The sequence below is a fragment of the Camarhynchus parvulus genome, chromosome 14 (assembly GCF_901933205.1).
Source record: "Camarhynchus parvulus chromosome 14, STF_HiC, whole genome shotgun sequence".
Lineage (NCBI taxonomy): Eukaryota > Metazoa > Chordata > Aves > Passeriformes > Thraupidae > Camarhynchus > Camarhynchus parvulus.
In genome coordinates, this window is record NC_044584.1 from 7602933 (window position 1) to 7621914 (window position 18982).

At 41.1% G+C, this 18982-nt stretch overlaps 1 protein-coding gene across 1 annotated transcript in view; it reads right to left on the bottom strand.

Annotated features, from left to right (window-relative positions):
• The window catches only part of SDK1 (sidekick cell adhesion molecule 1), a 389058-nt gene extending 375335 nt beyond the window's left edge, over positions 1-13723 (bottom strand). The window contains exon 1 of the mRNA XM_030958488.1: positions 12985-13723. Within this exon, the coding sequence (XP_030814348.1) occupies positions 12985-13444 (460 nt within the window). The 5' untranslated portion in view covers positions 13445-13723. The remainder of the gene's footprint in view (positions 1-12984) is intronic.
• Positions 13724-18982: the final 5259 nt, after the last annotated feature.

Genomic DNA, 18982 nt, shown 5'->3' on the forward strand with positions numbered 1-18982 from the left:
TTATTTACTTGCATTTTTCTGGACTGTGAAACACCTAAAAGCTGGACAACTCTAAATATTTGTGTTACTGAGAAAACATCTTTCTTTTGGATCTAGGTAAAGGAAAGGCCAGAATTCAGAATAAATACTGCCTTCTTGAGATTAGGGGATCTACAATCTGGAGTAGCCAAGTATAGGCAAATGCAACCCACAGTTCAGTATTGCTGTTTCTGTCTGGAACATCTTCATAAACAAGTAGTAAGATTTAAGACTTGGAAAAAATATCTAATTTTATTAAATAGCTCACACATATGCAGTAGAAGATTGATGGTTATGGCTTTTACTAATTTGAGGAGCTATCACTGCTCTGTGCAACTTGATAAGCAGCATTAGTCAAAATATACTACATTTTTTTTCTTACTATACGTATTTCCTTCATATACATATGAAGATATTAACTCATGTCTTGTCTTTTCCTGGTTCAAACAAAATTTCTGTTTAAAAAACTTATTGTAGTTTTGATCATGTCAACAATCTGATTCTGTTTATTTTCTTAAACCTGTTGTACAGACCCAGATTATGACATAAAAGAAACCAACCCAAAAAAGGAACAAAAAAAAAAAAAAAAACTAAAACTGAAACCAAAACATGGGACTCCTTGGCTTCATTAAGAACTGCTATGAAACCTGTGTATCTCAAAACTCAAGTATTTCATCATAAAATCCTTACATTTCAACAGACTTTTTACATGGAAAGCATATTACTTCCATTACCAATCTGAGTGAGGGGACAGACCAATATCTCAGTTCCTAAAATCTGGTGAAACACATCCTTTTCACACAGAATCCCCCACATTTGTTTAAGTGAAGAAAAAAGAAAATTAGATAAGAGTGACAGTAAGAAGAGGAGAGCAGTTTGAACATTGACACTGAAGAACTTCATTGGAATGACTCTGTGTAACTTCAGTAACACTTATTATAAACCCCATTGTATACATTAATTCTTCTACCAAACTAGTTTTAAAACCATCCCAACACAGCTGAAGCTTTTAAATGTCTAAAGGAAAATTAAGAATCTTATAACTGCAATACAAATATTTAAAGCTTGTAACTCTTCAAAACTGTTTAAAGTATAAAGCACTATGCCAAAGAATGTTCCTAACATGTAATCTCTACAGAATGTAGGCTAAAATTAAAATCTCTTGCTTTCATACATTACATTGTTCTATTAGTATAATTACATTTGTTATCATGTTCAGCTAATTCATACAAATGTTACCCTTCCTCTTATATTACTTGAGATGGCTCCTCCTACTGAAAGCGTTCACTGCGATTAACTGAACTTCTGCAAGTTATAAAATACAAATGTGCACTATATAAGGAAAAATACAGAATCTTTCTGCGCTACACGAATATGCAATAATGAATTTCATGTGATTTCCCACAAATTTAGAAACAGACTTAGTAAGTGACCAGTAGTTATGAAAGACCATCCTTTAACAAGGACTCAGAGAGAAAAGACTTCAAAGAGCTTGAAACCTGTTGCCTTTAGCTGTTTCTTCAAAGATGGTATGTCTGAGAGCTCTGAACTCTTTGTTTCTGACAGAACTGCTTCACACACAGTGATATGAAAAAGCACCACTATAATTGAAAAACCACAAGTGTTCTGCCTCTAATACGATTACATTTCACAATGCAGATTTATGAGATTCGAGATCTCCATTTAAGATCATGCCATTTCATACAGTTTCTCTGTCAATATACAAGGTACAAAATGAAAATGCATTTACAGATGCAGTCATTTGCTGGTTTGAGCTGGGGATGAGTCAATTTTCTTCACAGTGGCTGGTAGGGGGCTGTGTTTTGGATTTGTGCTGAAAAAGAAATTGTTGATAGCACAGACATGATTTTGTTATTGCTAAGCAGCCCTTGCACACAGTGAAGGCCTTTTGTGCTCTCACCACCCTGCCAGCAAGGAGGCTGGAGGTGCACATGGAATTGGGATGGACACATGGACACAGCCTGGACTGCTGACCCAAGGGACATTCCAGACCATCTGGTGTCATGCATGGCATGGGAAGCTGGAAGAAGAAGGAGAAATAGGGGATGTTTGGAATGATGGGTTTGCCTTTCCAAGCCATCATTAATCACCATTAATGAGCTCTGCTGTCCTAGGGATGGCTGAGCACCTGCCTGCTGAGGGGACAAGGTGAAGGGACATCTCAGGTTGCCTTCTGTTTGCACACACAGCTTTTGCTTTACCTGGTAAAATGTCTTTATCTCAGCCCACAAGTTTTCTCACTTTTCCAATCCTCTTCCCCATCCCACTGCTGGTGGGGGAAGTGAGTGGCTTTGTGGTACTCAGTTGCCAGCTGGGCTTAAACCATAAACCATGCCTAGAAATCTGAAATTCAGCAATATATGCATCTAAATCACAAAAATACTCTATCTACAAAAATGAGAACAGTAAAGGAACTTCTGACCAGCATCAGAAATGGGACTTTAGAAGCCTTGAACACGCTGAAGACTTCAAAAAAACCCCATTATATCAATCACTACCGACAGCTATTCATCTGTACAGTACATTCTACTGCCAACTTACTACATGAGTTCTGAGTAGTTGTGTCTGTTGTTCTATTTGCCTTGATGCAGCATCTAAACAAGCAGGCAAACACACATTTTTTTCAGCATGTAGCCACTTCTCCAGAATTTTGAGACAGCTGAGACTGCTGGATGTCTGGAAGAGAGCTGCAAATATGCATGAAGGCAACATTTGCCTTTCACTCAGAATAGAAGATTTGACTGAACTATGAGAACGCCGTATCTGGCAACCCTAGCACTGGTTTGGGAAGCTTTTCAGTCAAGGCAGTCACGTGCTTAGAACTGCACTGTAACTTTTATTTTATCTTGTACTTATTTGCTGTCTTTTCTGAGCTTCTCATATATATATGTATCTCCCCATTGTCTTTGTCACATGTTTAAAGTTCCCACAGAAGTCTTCTGATAATGGCACAGATCTAGATGTTAGTGAAATGAGTGACAACTGGGTGCACTGCACGTGCCCAACACCAACACTCACTAATTGGTTACAGAAAATGTGCAATATGCCATAATTTACCAAAGCACAATGCCTAATCACTTCACACTGCAATGAATTTCAAGCAAACATGAGTAATTAAGCCATTAGTTTTAATAAAGTGACAGCTAGCACTTACTCCACTCTAGTGACCATTTGCACAGAAGTTGGTTTAGCTGTGTTTATAATGTCCTGCAGCTCTAAAGAAAGGCTCTTAGAACATGAAGAATTCTTTCAAGATTTGTTGTGACATGTATGAACATTTGTTCACATGTTAAGTGTGGAGATCCAAAATTACTCAGCATCTCCTTTTTTAGATACTACATGAAAACTTGGACTTCACTTGTCAATTATATGAATGAGAACTGTCCATATCTACCCATGGGACCACCTGCAGAGCCATCTTGTCTTTTCTAAATGGCTGCTCCAGTATTCTTTTATATACTGGATTTGAACCATTTGAAAAATATTAAAAAATTAAATTTTTTATTTGACCTGGACTTCCTTAACAGAATCAGTAAGATTTTCACTCTTCGAGTTTAAAAAGGCACAACAGTTAACACTGCAGGTTTTTACTGACACCAGTATGCCACAGATATGTCTTGTTCAGGTTCTACATCCACTATATGAAAGCTGAAAATTATACTCACAAGAAATGAATGGCATTGACAAGGCATCATTTTAATTATGATGCATTTACATAGTGAATGTAATGTTGAATTACCAGCACTTGAAATTCTGAGTTTGACATGAGTGCCATTGACTCAGAATTCTCAACTGAAGATTCAGAAAAATATGCTTAAATATTTGACCCATTAAATGCTAATAATAAGCCATATATAATTAATTAAATCTGAGTAAGATTGCTATCAACACTTGTATAAAGAAACTTGAAATGAAGATGTTAGGTACTACATAAACAGCTTGAAAAAAACTTTTCAAAATACAAATCTTGCTTTGTTATTCACTGCTGCTTCAAAGTTTTATATGAATGGGAGGTTTATCTTGAGAGTCACTTGAAATTTTTCTGTTGATGATTTCATTAAACAATAGCATCACTGCCTGTCTTGTAATTGAATTAAGCTAGAGTCAATTGACCTCCAATTTCCCTGAAACAGAACACCTAAAAGTGAAATTTTAGCCTTGTTCTATGGATAATGAGCACTAGCATGACTAGGCTCTGTGAACAGGAAACACCTTCTCTCCACTGACTAATTTTATGAAGTTACTATATAAAATATGTATTCTTTTCAAGAGGAGGAAAAAACCCCTGAACAAAACACTGACCTCTCATTAGCTCTTAAGAGGTAAGAGCCTTGCACAGCAGTTCCAAGAGAGAAGACAAAACATAACCTTAAAATTGAAGTTTAAGATGAAAAGAAAGTATTCTTTCTAGTTAAAATACAGCATTTTAGAAGATTATGGTTGCACATGCCAATGCAAGAAACTAATTTAACAATAATCCACATATCTTTCTTCATTTACGATACATCTGATGTTGTTCAGATGTATCTTAAATGTAAACAGTTATGGTTTTAAAAACAAAAATTCTAGAGAGAAATGGGAACTTAGTTGATAGAATTTATCTTAAAACCTGGCATTTGCAGTGGCATTAAAATAGTTTTTAATTTCAGCTACTCCATCTTCAAAAACAAATCTAATGTCTGCATGGCAATAAAAATAGCAAAAGGTGAAACACAGGAACTACTGTTCTTGATCTCTCGCCTCTTAGACTTATCTAACGTTTTAAAAAAATGCTGGGATAATCTACCATTAAACAATCTTCCTGCTCATCTGCTCTCCAGATGACAAGGCCTCCAGCACAATAAAAGCCCTGCTTAACACAATGCACGTGTCCTAGAAAAGGCACTCTGCGCCCAGGGAGAGGATCACGGTGGGATCTGCTCCACATTGCAAGTGCAGAATCAGAGGGTTTAAGCCTCCTCCTCAGCCTGTCCCTGGCAAGAAGCATTACTTGTAGACAACAGCATGGAGGAGCACTAATCTGAGAGCAGAAGCACATTGTGTCAGCCTGAGACAAAGGGATAAAGACAACAGAGGGAAGGGCGAGACACACAGATGGATGTGCACACAAACAACAGCACTGCCTTCACCATGGCACAGCAGTATGGCCAGAGCACTATCAGCAAAGCTGCTGTAAAAGTTTTTTTCTGCATCACAACATAAAACAGAAGTGCCAATGACTTTCCCCTCAACAACAGGGACAGCAGGAAAGAAAGCACAAAGGTGCTGATTTGCAAATGTTACATTCACATGATAGGTAGGATCTGGGTTTATTGAATCTCTTGACCCTGAAGGAAAGGAAAGTCAGAAACAAGAAAAGTTTGTTGTACCTCTACATGCACAGATTCAAGAGGACTTAAAGTTAAACTTATCAGCACACACATTTAGAAATACTGATGCAGAATTCCCTTCACCTCCGCCCACGCACTTCAATACTCCAGCAATGTGTTCTGTGTTATGATAAATGTATTATCCTTGAACTTCAGGTATGGCACTGCACCATATATTTCTTTTCCAATAATCATATACCATTTAGTTACTTCAAAGTATTTAGTCATAAATGGCCTTTGCACTTCTTCACAGATAAGAAATAAGAAACAGGGACATTCATTCACCAACAAGACTGCAATGACAGCGTTAGAACTGAGTCTATGCTTAACACAAATGTTAGGTGAGCAAACAGCACTAGTTTAACAAAATAATTTTTTCTAAGTGTCTAAACATTTTTAATATTTGCAGTATAGTTCCATTTTTTCCTTAGCACCTTCTCTTAAAAAGTACCATTGCTACTGAGTTGATTTCCTATGAACTCAATGTCAAAACCACATATCAAAGCCACAACATTCTCAGCTAATAAATACACAAAATTTGACAAATATGAACCTGAGGATGAAAGCAATGTCACCAGATCTTCTGGTTCTTTGTGTAATAACGAGTTACAAACTTCAATTGCAGCCTGGAATCAATGTGGGACTCTTCTGGCAACACACACTGAAGCTATGTTATCATCATTCTCTACTTTCTGGTCCAAGAGAGCAATACCCAACAAATTATTTTTTAGGTAACATGTTAGACCAAGGAGTTTATTAGGAAAAATATATGGCTTAGGGCTTAAAAGACCATAAAGTGGTTTAAAGAGACCTAAGGGACATTGATTTATCTACCAGAATCAACTTTCTCTTCAGGCTGCCTCAATAGAGCACGGAAATGAGAAAAACAGGATTAAAGAATCACATTATCTGCATAAAAAGCTCTAATGCTTTATTGTTTATAAAAATGACACTTCAAAAGTTATCTGAATAGTGTGACGTAAGATTGTACAATCCAGCTCCACATCCTGCATTAAGTGCTGTTAAAGACTTCTTTAATCAGAGTTGATGGAGTTCACACCTCCCCTTTTTAACCCTCTGAATCTGTGCATTAGATAGAAACACTCAAAATTTATACTGGTGGAATTTGCAACTTAAGTTGCAAGTTTCTTTTTATTTAAGAAAAAAGTATTATTCTATCATCAACCTACAGAATTGAGATATCAGGGGATAAAGGGGAATTTTCATATTACTTAAATTTAGCATCTACCTTATAAACTCGGGTTGGGAAGACTCCACCCAACAGAGAGAGAAACTCACTGAAAGGAACTTTCAGAGAAAAAAACTAAAGTTAAGTCTTCTAAACCACCTCACTTCACTATTTTCTCCCCAGAAGCAGCAGTCTCCACATATTTGTAAGAAGTCAGGCCATGTACATTGCATTGTGTTTTGTCAGAGTTGGAAAATTCCCCCCCAACTGAAGCTGATCTTGGGAACGCTGCCAGGGTCATGCCCTGGCCAGGCTGTCCTGCCACCTCGTTTGCATTGTCCCTGATGCCTGTGTGACCCAAATCTGTGCTAGAACAGGGAGCTGAACAGCTGAACATTAAAAACACTCCCCTTAAAAAGCCTAGATCTAAATTTCTAATCTTAGCGAGGATGCCATTTGTATTGCACCTCAGAGGCATTTCACTGCTAAAACACAATTAGCAACAGACCAGTGTCTATTCTAGGAATAAATTTGTTATTTTCTGTAGCAAAGCCAGAACAAAAAAAAATCTGTCTTTGTAAACCAAAATACGAATGCTTAAGATATGATACACAAGTATCACACACATCTAGAAGTCAAGAATCTGTGCCATGAGCAGATCCTACAAACTCAGTCAAGTATGTTTAAAAGCAATGAAGTTAGGATCACCTTAAAATAAAAGGCTCCTCCCTTCTCAGCCATGTCGCCCTTTGAACCTTCTGGGGCTGTGACATTCCAAAGGCCATGTCTGTTAAAGGAATTGTAAGGTCTTACTTTACTCCAGGGGCAAATGTAACTTCACAAACCCCAAGTTCTTTGGGAACAGGCCTTTCCATGAAGTTACATTTTTGTTCTACTTGAGCTCTGTGCATGGTGAAGGGTCATGTTTGAGGCACGTGCAGCGAAGAGTCTTTATTCACTAGAAAAGACTCACTTGATAGTCAGAAATAGAACCCAAATCTCACCAATTGCTTGCTCTCCAGCTGTAATAACTGTAAGTAGTCTAATCCAATGCCATGCTATAGCTGCTAACAGTTCTTCTTCTGGTTCACACAAAAGTCTTCTTGTGCTGAATTTAAAAGATTTCAAGCAAATGAAAGATGGAGCCAAGCACTGACAAAAAGACAAAATACTGAAAAACTGAGTAGTGGGCAGCACTCAGTCTCAGTTCTGACTGTGTAGACAGGAAAAATAATAGGTAACAATTTAAACTTAATGTCCATGCATTAATAATTTGTATTAAAGATGCAAAGGTACCTTACTTCTGGCATTTTATAATCTCTACACAAATCTTATGAAAATTGTTCTATTTCAGATGTTTTAACTTCAAGAAAACACAATCTTGAAAATATCAACATATCATCAATTTGTTCCTTAAAAGCTATTTAAATACATGCTATGTATGTACGTATGCAGAGGGAGGAGGAAAGGCCTATTTCTGTAATGAACTCAGCATGAACAAGATTTTGCTCCATGAGGAATCTAATTGCCTCTAGTCAGCCCACAGATTCATCACAGCACAAAGGTCCAGCTGGACCAAATAACCAGGCCATCCACAATGTGATGTTCAGATGAAGTTGTACAGAAAGTTGATAAATGCATGGAAATCTTTGAAGTCAAGAATGTGTTCCAGACTTATACAAGTATGGTGATAAGAGCAAGACAATAAAAAAAATCCCTCTCAGAGCTACAAAAGCCGAGTCCCTTCACTTAACAGCCTTAACACCCTTCCTGAACTCAAAAGATTTGAGATTGTTTTTTAGTATTTCTATGGTTTAAACAATCTTTAAAATATTAGACAGCATTTGCCTTTGTTATTCAAAATACGTGACTGTGCACAGAGATGGCAGAACCTTCCAGAACAACTTTTCAAGGACACCGATTTGCCTTCTGCTCTTCTTAAGTGAGATGAAAGCCACAGAGCAGAGCTACCACAGCCTCTCTCCATACCCAGGCCATTCCTGCTCTGAGCATCTCCTGGCAGTGCATGAACACAATGATAATAAACACCCATTACTTATGGTCTCCCTTCAGCTCTAACAGGACCATTACACTGCACTCTCAAGGAATCATCTAAAACTCTGCACTTGGAATGTTAATATTATGTGCTCACAGCTCTTTGAACTTGCTGTAAGAAGTCTTAAGAATAGGTACTTTTCCAGCAAAACATAAACATATAAAGCAAACCAAGAGTTACCACAGTAGAGAGAGTGAGAAGTCGCATGATCTGGCCACAGAAAATGCCAACTATCTCCACCCCACTTCTATTTTGACTGCATCTACTCCTCCAAATCAATTGCTTAATTATTATAATTATATACACAAAAAAAGCCAACTGCTTAAAACTAGCACATACTTAAAATGTTCTTCTAAAGAAAAGAAACACAAAAGGCAAACCCAATAAAAAATCTTTCGTTTCCAATAAAGAGCAACAGAGTCTTTTGGAATCAGAAATGGTTCCTTCTACATATAATTCATAATCTTTTTCACTCTCCAGTAGGTATTGCCCTGACATTTTACCATCTCTCCATCCTCCTAACAACAAAATACTCTATATGCAAGTTGTTTATCATCTCTGCACCTAATGCAAATTGAAATTTGCTTGAAAAGGCTTCTTACACTCAGCATATTTATAATACACCAGATCAAATATTTGAATTAAGGAAGTTGGGCCCCAGAAACATTTTCATCTGTATACTGGGTCATGGCTTCTTTCAAAGCATAATGCATATCAATATCACCTTAAATGTACATTCAGGTATTTGTTGAATTCTGAATACAGATTTGATTAAGTAGCATAAAAAGATTACGGTTCCATTGCCATAAAACTAAGAAAAATCAGACAACCTTCTCATTCTTAATATTTAAAGATACCAGGCTTCTGCTGGAGAAGCTTAAAGCTTTGCTCTGCTTTTATCTATTTAAAAACCTTTCTGAACAACAGCTATCAATCCAAAGAAATATATTTTCAAAGTATTCTTTCATTCCTCAACAAAAGATAGACATTGGGAAGGCACTTAAATCCATTCAGATGCATGTAGAGTAGCCTCTAGCAACTTCCAACCTATTTTAAATAAGCAGAATTTTTCTATTTCCATACAAATATTCCAGTAGTTTAGTAAACATTTTGTACCTCAGTAGGCATCCGTGTTTGTTAATCTCATACATAAGGAATAAATTCCAAAGCTGCAGGAGCTCTGTGTATTCCCAGGACTCTGCCCAGGCATGCAGACCCCTGAGCCAGACTCTGCAGGAGGATGTTCCTCCAAGTGCAGTAGACAGCCACTAGGGCCAAATGATTCACTCCTACCACCACCTCACAAAGTCTAATTTGATAATTATAGTGATTATCAATTAGCATCTCATCACTATTTGATGACACACGATGACTTGAGGCTAACTAGCATCTCGTACATCATTTAATAAAAATGCCATGAAAAGAGGGCTGGTGGCAGAGGCCAGCAGGCAGAGAGAGCTGAGTAAACAAAGGAATGTGCAACAGTTTGGGGACTCTTACAGGTTAATTTTTCTGAGATGGGCCAGTGCAGACACATCCCCAGTGTGAGGGGGCCCTGTGAAGAGCCCTGGAGTGGGAGCTTCATTCCCAGCCTGGGACAGGCCACAGCCTTTGTCTTCTGTACCCTGAAAGTCACTCCCACCATGCACAACAACACTAAGGTGTTGAAGAGGATCCTTTATTACTCAGGACAACAACCCAATGGATATTTTAGACTCATCGAATGCACTTTAAAAAGGAAAAAGAAAGCAGATAAATTTTATATTGAAATATATAACGTAACTATCAGAAGACACAACAGCTGAAGACCTAAGCACAAAATGAATTTACAAGTGGTTTTGTCTACAGTTCACCATGAGATCAGCTTTCACATGGATGATCATTCAAGTTTAGAGAATACTCAACCAACCTGTTGCAGCTGAAACTCATTTCTTCTGTTCACCTTGAAGTATAAGATACTTGATCTCAACAACTTTACCTGATCTGTTTCCTAGGAATGAAGAACCTGCATTTCAGTATGCCTGAAATACTTCTTATGTCTTTAATGCTGGAATAGTTATTATGGAAACATTAGCTGGTTATAGCATTGTATTATGATTCATTCAGAAGAGCCACGGCCCATATATTTAGAATGTTCATTTTTTTATCTTATAAAAAGATTGAAGTCATGTAATTCTCTCATGCATATGACCACATCATTCCATTAGAAACTTCTGTGGCTGTAGAATTTCCATTTTCATGAAGGACTTTTATATTGTCATCTTCTCTCTAAAGTAAATTTTTGCATAAAAATGATGAATGTCTTAGGATCCATTAGAATTCAGAGGGCAAAAAGAACTGTAAGTTATAAATTAATACAAATTTTGTGAAATTCCAATAAAAGCCCTCTAGATCAAGACCTCCACACTGGTTTATGTGTCAAATAATTCTTAAGAGGACTAACTGTAATCTTCAGCATTATATAAAAATTACAATGTATTTTGTTTCTGTATTACATAATTGTTTTATCTTTCATTGTTTCATGTCTTCTATACTTCATAGCTTTATCTGCCCCAATATTTTTCATAAATAATATATCTTATTCTCTTCCCTTCCTCTCCTTGCCTTAAATACTCTTAGTTACCTAAAACTAACTTGGTGTAAGGACTTTTTTTGGGGATAGTTTATATACACTACATAACTCCTTGAGATATACAGTAGCTGAAATTGACACTACTGCAAATGCTGAGTAATCTGAAATAAGCGATTGAAAAATTATGCTCTACTATGTGCTAAACAAAACTTTCAATTCACTTTTAATCCAGTAAGGTGGCTAGTTTACTACTAATCATAGAAAAACTAGCACCTAAAGTGATTCCTGAATCCCTGGCACCTAAAACTACCTTTTATGATTTTTTTTTTATTCTTTTTAATGTAAGCAGCAAGAATCATCAGCATTTATCTGCCAACATGAAGCATCATATTGGCACCTATCAACAACAACTACCAAAAGAAAAAAAAGCAAAAAGTGACGGGAATTTTAATTTGCAGAGATAATTATGTCAGGTATGGCTTGTTTCAGGATAACAATACCCTGTTAGGGCTTGCAGGCCTCAGCAGAAGTAATTTGGGAATAGCAGTGACAGCATAAACGAAGCACTGAGAAAGGTTTATGAGGGTGGAGTCCATATAAAACACTGGATTAAATCTCTTCTGTATCCTGCGGCTCCAAACTTTCCGAGGATGCAGCAGTAAACCCAGAGCAGACAAACTACAGTAGACTTGGCTTCCAACTCCTCTTCCTCAACACATGAGCCCCATCCACTTATTACAACTGAATGCACCGTTGTTCCCCGTGAAATACTTGAAAACAAAGAGCTAAACCACAAAGACTATTCCCCTTCATGGAGTATTAACTTCCGCTTTAATAACTAACTCCTGGTCCCACATGATACAGTTCTGCATTGTCCAGCACACCCCACTTCAGCCAGACAATGCACACAGCAATAAAACTCAACCCAGCAAAGAAAGTGAAAGCTGCGTTTGTTCAGCGTGTTATTTGGCGCAGCCAACTGTAATGCTTCTGCCTGCCATTTATTGTTTACTCTGTCAAAGGATTATTAAGAATTAGGCTACATTTGGCAATTTTTTGAGCAGGGAATTTACATGCAAAGTGACTGACACTTGGTATTTAAAGTCTATTGGTCGACTCTGACCCTTCGTTTACAAGTGACTCATTTGACTGCAAGGATCTCTGATGTGGAAATGCTCAGATACGAATCAATTGCAGTTTTTGTCTCGGGTAAATGTTACTTGGCAATCCAAAAGAAATGAACAATGCTGAGACCGAGGCTCACATAGAATAGTGCTCATATGTTTAAAGAATTCCTTTTACATGCCTGGTTTAGTTCTAGTCGGAGGATTTATGACTCCCCTTCTCCTAATAACTTATCTCAGAGCACAGTGGTTTTAAACACACACACACACAGACACAGAGACACACACACACAAAACCAGCAGTTAACTCTTTTGCTGCCTGAAAGAACAGCACGGATGCATTTAAGTACATTTAAAAAGCAGGGCTGTGATTCTCCGTGGGAGGTTGGGATAGGATAAGGATAGGACTAGAAAGGGAGAGGAACATGAAGGTACAGTTTGCAAATCCCTGCTCCATAAAGAAACGATTGTGTGTAAGAAACGACCATTCCTACATGAATCAGCTCAGTGCGAATTCTGCAGTTTATCTCTGATAAGGATAAAAGTAAAAGGGTTTCTATGTACCCGAGCAAGATTCCCTTGCTCTCAGAAAGCAGATGCAGCATTTCTATAAACAAAAATGTCTCTAGCCCTACCTTGTGCCAGTGCTTGCAACATGTGGAGCTGAAGCAACAGAAACGCCCACCATCCCCGACAGAAGATGAAACAGAAGTTTAACTTTATCATCATTCCGCCTCGCCTGCTATTCCTTCGGGCAATAATTTCGCGATCCACCTTTCTTTCACCCGGTATTGCCTCACTGGTGCCCATCCGATCCGACTGGCTGCCACTCCTGGCAGGGCTTTGGTCACCGCTCATTCCGCACTCGCGGGCCGGGCTCTCTGAGGAGGGTCGGGAGCCTGTGCCCCGCGCTTTGGGGGGAAGCGAAGCCCCCAGTCGCCAGGATCGGCGGGCTCTTTGATTTGTGCTCGCTCCGCCTGCAAGCCGGGAGCAGCGCTCCGTGTGCCTCCCGCTATGACAGTCGCCACCTAAGTCAATGTTTCTTGTGGAGGTATTGATTGCACCAAAACAACCAGTCAGAAATGTGAAACACATGTTTCTCTGCACTGTCACATCCGATGCTTTCAGCAGAGAGGGAGTAAGTTCATTGGACGTCAGTATTTCAGTAAATCCGGATCTTTCAGCACATCGCAAACAGGAACAGGGAGAAACTGATCCATCTTAGCAGCCACCAGCAGACAATCCAAAGAGAACCTTTTATACCGCAACAGTGATGGAAACTGTTACCCCCGTCATTTTTGTGGAGCGTGGTGAGTTCTCCAGCATGTGTCCCATTCTCCTGTAAAAACCCTCCGATGGAAGTGTTAAATTCTCGCGGGGAGCGACAAGGAAAAAAAAACAACTAATTGAAAGTATCTCGTTATTCCTTGCGCTAAGGATTTATTTCAGACAATTTCAAGATTAGCCATGCAGACAGAGTAGTCTCCCGATATCCCCGCAAAGCTCTGCATAGTTTATATTAATCCGATTTTCCTTGGAATACAAATCTCTACCGTCAATAGAAGGGTTTGAAGGGTCCTCGAGCAGGTAAATCGAGCAGCTCCGGCTGTGATTCCAGCTCGCTGTGCAGTCAGTCAGCCACAGACCGGTGCCGGTGTCACTTGAACTCCTCACGTTCAGCCGGAGGTAGGGAAAACCTCAGTTGATCCTGTCTCCCTCCTCGAAGGCTGGTGCCAATCCCTTCCTTGCAGGGAGACCACGACAAAAATCACCTCTAACAGAGAAAGCGCTCTTTCTCTGGCCGGTTGTGGACGCAGTAAGGAAGCAAACCCTCAGCTGGACAGTGTCCGGGGTGGGGGGAGCGAAAATCTCCCGAAACAAACAGCAACAAGGTGAAATCCTCCCAGCTCTGCTGAGCCGGGCTCCTGCTCTCCGCGCTGATGCAGCCCAAGGATCCCGGTCCTTCCTCCGAGCGTCTCTCCCTCACAGGCGCTGTAAACACAAGGGGGAAAGCGCGATCACAACAGCGGCAGCGGCGGCAATAAAACCCAACCGAAAAAAAAAAAAAAAGAAAAGGGAAAGCAAGCGCTGGAGGTTTTATATTTGAACAAAGCGTCGGGGTATTGTTTCAGTCCCGCCTTCCGTGAAGGGAAAACTTTCGTGGGAGATTCCCTCCCCCCCTTGTTAAAAGAAAGGAAAGGATAGGAGTAGTTATAAAAGAAGTGCACCGAGGATAAAGGCGAGTTAAAAACAAAGCACCTAAGCGCGAAGTTGATCAAACACGAGCCCCGCCAGCTCGCCCCCGCCCCCGAAAGCCGCCTCAACTTTTCTCACCGCCTGAAGCGCCGGCGCGCCGCGACCCTGCCCGCGCCCCCCGCCATCCCCCCGCGCCCACCTCGGCGTCCCCGCCCCGCGTCCCGGCTCCCCCTCAGCTCCCTCCGAACCGGCAGCGGCGCTGCTGGCTCACCTCCCGGCTCCCCGCACGGTTCTCCCGCCCACATCGCCTCAGCCCACCTTCCCCTGACCTACACCTCACTAGCGGGGCCGTGTCTGGGCTGGGAAGGGCGGGGGGGGGGGCGCATCCTGTGCGGGGCTGAGGGTATCCGTGTGCGTGTGTGTTTATCTGTACGCGCGTGTATCTGTACGCGTGTGCCACTGCCGGGACTGGGCGGTGCGGAGCTGGAGGGGTGTATTTTAGTGCAGGTTCCGCAGCCGCGGGAGGGGGGACACAAGCACCGCCATCCCCTTCCCCTCACGCCGCCGGCGCAGCGGGACCTGCGCTCCCTCCGGCCGGGACGGTCATTGGGCGGCAGAGCGGGGCGGGCGGCGCGCGCGCGCAAGGGGCCGCTCGCGCACGGGGCCGCGCGCGCCCGCGCAAAGGCGCGAGCGGGGCTGTGTCTCGCGGCCCCCTTTGCCCCCTCCACACCCCACGGCGCGCGCCGGCCCTGAGGGGACGCGGCCCGCGGTCCCAGCCGTTTGTTCCCGTCCCCATCCCCGTCCCCATCCCCGTCCCCGCGGTCCCGGCGGGGCGCTCCGCCGCTGCGTCGCCGCGCTAACAGCGCCCCCTATGCCCGCGCGGCGCCGCGGGCGGGGACACGCCGGGCCCGCCCGGACAGGCCGGGCCGCCGCCGCCGCCTCATCCCGGGCGCGCCCCGCGGCGGCCGCGCTTCCCGTGCGCCGGCGGGCGAGGAGCAGGAATGTGGTGACAGAGCCAGGGGAGCCCCGAGGTGCGAGTTAACCCCGTCCCTGCGCGCTGCGCTGTGCGGAGCTGCCGCGCTCCTGAGCGCGGTGCGGTTGTGCCCCGTGGAGGGGAGAGAGGGCTGCAGGTTGGCAGAGCCAAAGTTGGAGGTTGGCTCCTGCTCCTTCTGCCTTTTGAGAGGCGGTGTGTGATGATGGAGCCGTGCAGCAAACATTGTGTATTATCACATCAAACACAAGGTCATTTTCCCCTTTTATTAACAGTCGGTGTGATGGGTGTCTGACAGGTGTGTTACCCAAGAAAGCACCTTTTTCTCAAGCCTCTGTTATTTTACAGCATACAGGAAGGTAAAACAGCTTCACAGTTTGCACCCCAGCACAGGGGAAGACTTTCCCTGGTTCCCTGGCAGTGTGTCTTGTGCCCAGCACCTGGCCCTCAGCTGCCTCCCTATCCAAGCCATTCCATCCGTCAGCATCCAGAGCTGCAGGGCAGCTTTTCCTCCTGACCCTCCCTTTGTATCTCCCAGGTACATCTGTCTGCCAGATTCCCTCCTACGCCGGTCCCTGCTGCTTCTAGTATCCAACAGGTTATTAAGTTTTATGACATCTTTTGTCTGCCCACCCTTTATCCCTCTGTGTGCCAGCTTGTTCCTGTTGCAAGAAGTTGCTGTACTCAAGTCCTCCTTATTGTGGCACCTTTTCCTGGTATGAAATATGAGCTGTATTCACCAGCCGCCTCTTCCTTGTGGTAAATAGAGTGAAAATAGCGAGTCTGTTGCGCCCGTCACGTCACACTTTCCTTTTTTTGTGCGTAGACCACATTAATAATTATCTACACATATCAGGACTCGGTGCTTATGATTTTCCCTGCAATACGTCCGCTTTGAGAACAATGCAAACTGAACCCAGATTGTGTTCAGAACTGACCTCAAGGAAGTAACAATCTGTTTGTAACTCCCATTGCACCATTCACAGTAGTTATTTTACTGCAGCGTGAAAAAAACCTCTTTTTCTTTAACCAGTAATTTTGGGTAGGACTGATTTGCCTTAACTGGAAATGGAAAATATATTAATTGTGTGTTGGGCAGTTTTGTTTTGGTATTTTTTAAGTGCTGTTAACAAAGGAGCGTAGGGCTGCTCACGGAAATTTCAGTTTAAGATTTCAAATTCAGTTTGATATCTAAAAAAGTCCTCGGTGCTTCCTTGTAAGTTCTAAGGGAGGCAGTTTGCAGTAGTTATGAGAGTACTGTGAAAAGTCTGCTGGAAGAATCATTGTCAGACTGTTGAAACCAAGGTGCTGCAAAGGAGAAATGCTCATTTCTGTAACATTGCTCAATTTCAGTGGAAGTTTGTTTCACTTTGAAATTGACATGTTTTCCTTGTAGCCCTTTAAATCTGTTCAGCATGCAAACATGAGCATCGGAAGGTAATCTACAAACATAAACACAGGAAAGTAACCTATTTTCATCACTCAGGCCTTGCTTTCTTATTTAAATGTGATGTCATTCATACTTGACATTTTGGGTGAAATGTTTGCAGTTTGTTCTTTTATTTTTAACAATGAGCACGTCTAAGAAAGAGGACAATATTCATGCTTGGGGTTTTTCTTCTATTTACCTTGGTTACAGTAAACGTACTTAATAGTGTTGATATCTGAAAAAAATTATCTGAAATCTTGTTATCTAGATTAGTGAAAGCGTTTTACCACTTCTCCCTCCTGCATGCATGTAACAGTTAAACATATAGCAGAATGCTGGTAGGAGAACAGCTCGCCCACCTGAAAAAGCAGAAAGAACAAATCCGATGGTCATAAAGACAGAAAAAAGGACGGGATGAGTTTTCAGGAATTTTAAAAGTAAACACAGGAACAAAAGAAGCGATGTAGTTGGTTTTATTTAAAGGTGGGAAAAAAGAAGGTTTAAAGTCTTTTTTTCAATGACGGTTGTGTTTTGAAATGAGGTGTAAATGCGGTGAGATAATAAGACAAAAGAGAAAGGAAGAAAAGGCTCCACTACCAAAGAGATGCCATTTCAGGAAAGGCGGCCTTCTAGCCAAGAAAGTGAAATCATGGAACTACTTCCACAGGAAAATCTCACCAATGTTTTTTACAATCTTCTAATCTTCTTTTATATCTGCTGAGGTACAGTTTATTGACTCTTTAGCATTTGGAATTAGCTAATCTCCTACAGATGGAGCATTGTCATATGCAAATAATTTTATATGCTTTTAAGGTTTTGCTTGTTTGCTGGGGGGTTTGTTCGATCTTTTGGTTTGTTTGTTTGTTTGTTTTTGAGCACTGCAGCAAGTTGTTGGGATCTGCTGTATCTCCTCATGCAGTCTCTGGTTCTCACGGTCATTGATGGGTGGTACCCAGCTGAGGTCTAGATTATGCCAAACATGATGATTTTTAGCCAGGTAATTGCTGTGGTTTATTTGGCTGGTTTGGTCCTGTAAGCCAAATAATTATACTGCATTCTCATACGTCTATATTTTTTAAAAAATTCATCAGTGATTTTTTCTGTGTTTTTTCTCGACAGCACACTTTCTTTGTTGGTGACTTACTCCACCTGGAAAATTTAACTGGCAAAGCAAAAGTCTTTACCAAAACCTTTGAAAATTAAATGGAGAGCTATATGAACACTATAACAGGCAAAATAAAAGTTGATATTTTAGTAAGGTCTTCCTCATAAGTAATGTAGAACAATTACTATTTTTAATTCCTTGGATAAAAAGTATGGATCTTGTTGGTACCCTGAAATCAGTTCCATGGGTTGTTCCTACACTTCCATTTTCCTTCATTCAAAAGCTTAAAGTGCAAAATTCAGGACAAGCAATTTTATTGACTACCACATGATAGTCCCAGAGGGTTTTTATATTGCCTTTCCTTTTCTCCCAAGAGGGACAGTGCTTTAGAAAACAATGACTTTGCAAGTAGAAAGTAACTTTCTTTCAAATGGGAAGGTTTTTCAGCATATTAAATCAACCTGAATTCAATGAACTTTTGGGAGGGGGCTAAAACCTTCCCTAGCAAGGGTGTATTCCCGAGGGACACTAGCCAGCTGCTCTGCTTTTATCAAGTAAATATGCTTCTACATCAATAAAAACATTGGAAGAGAAGGAAAAAAGTCTCCCATTATATGCTGGAAGTCTCAGGGGAGACATTAGGCAATGACTTCACCAGACTTCTGGAAGTATCTCCTGCAGCAAACACTGTTGCAAGAGCGAGAATAACTCCCATTCAATTTTACTGGCCTTAAATAACTTAATATGGTGTCAGTTTATAAAGCCCCCAAACAAACAGAATGACAAATATTTGTTTTCTCCATGTGGTTTGAATTTACATAAAAGAAATTAGAATTAGATTTATGTACCTCTTACGTCTGATTTTAAATTCAGAAATGCGAGCAAATTCAGAGTTAAATTCCTTTGCTCGCT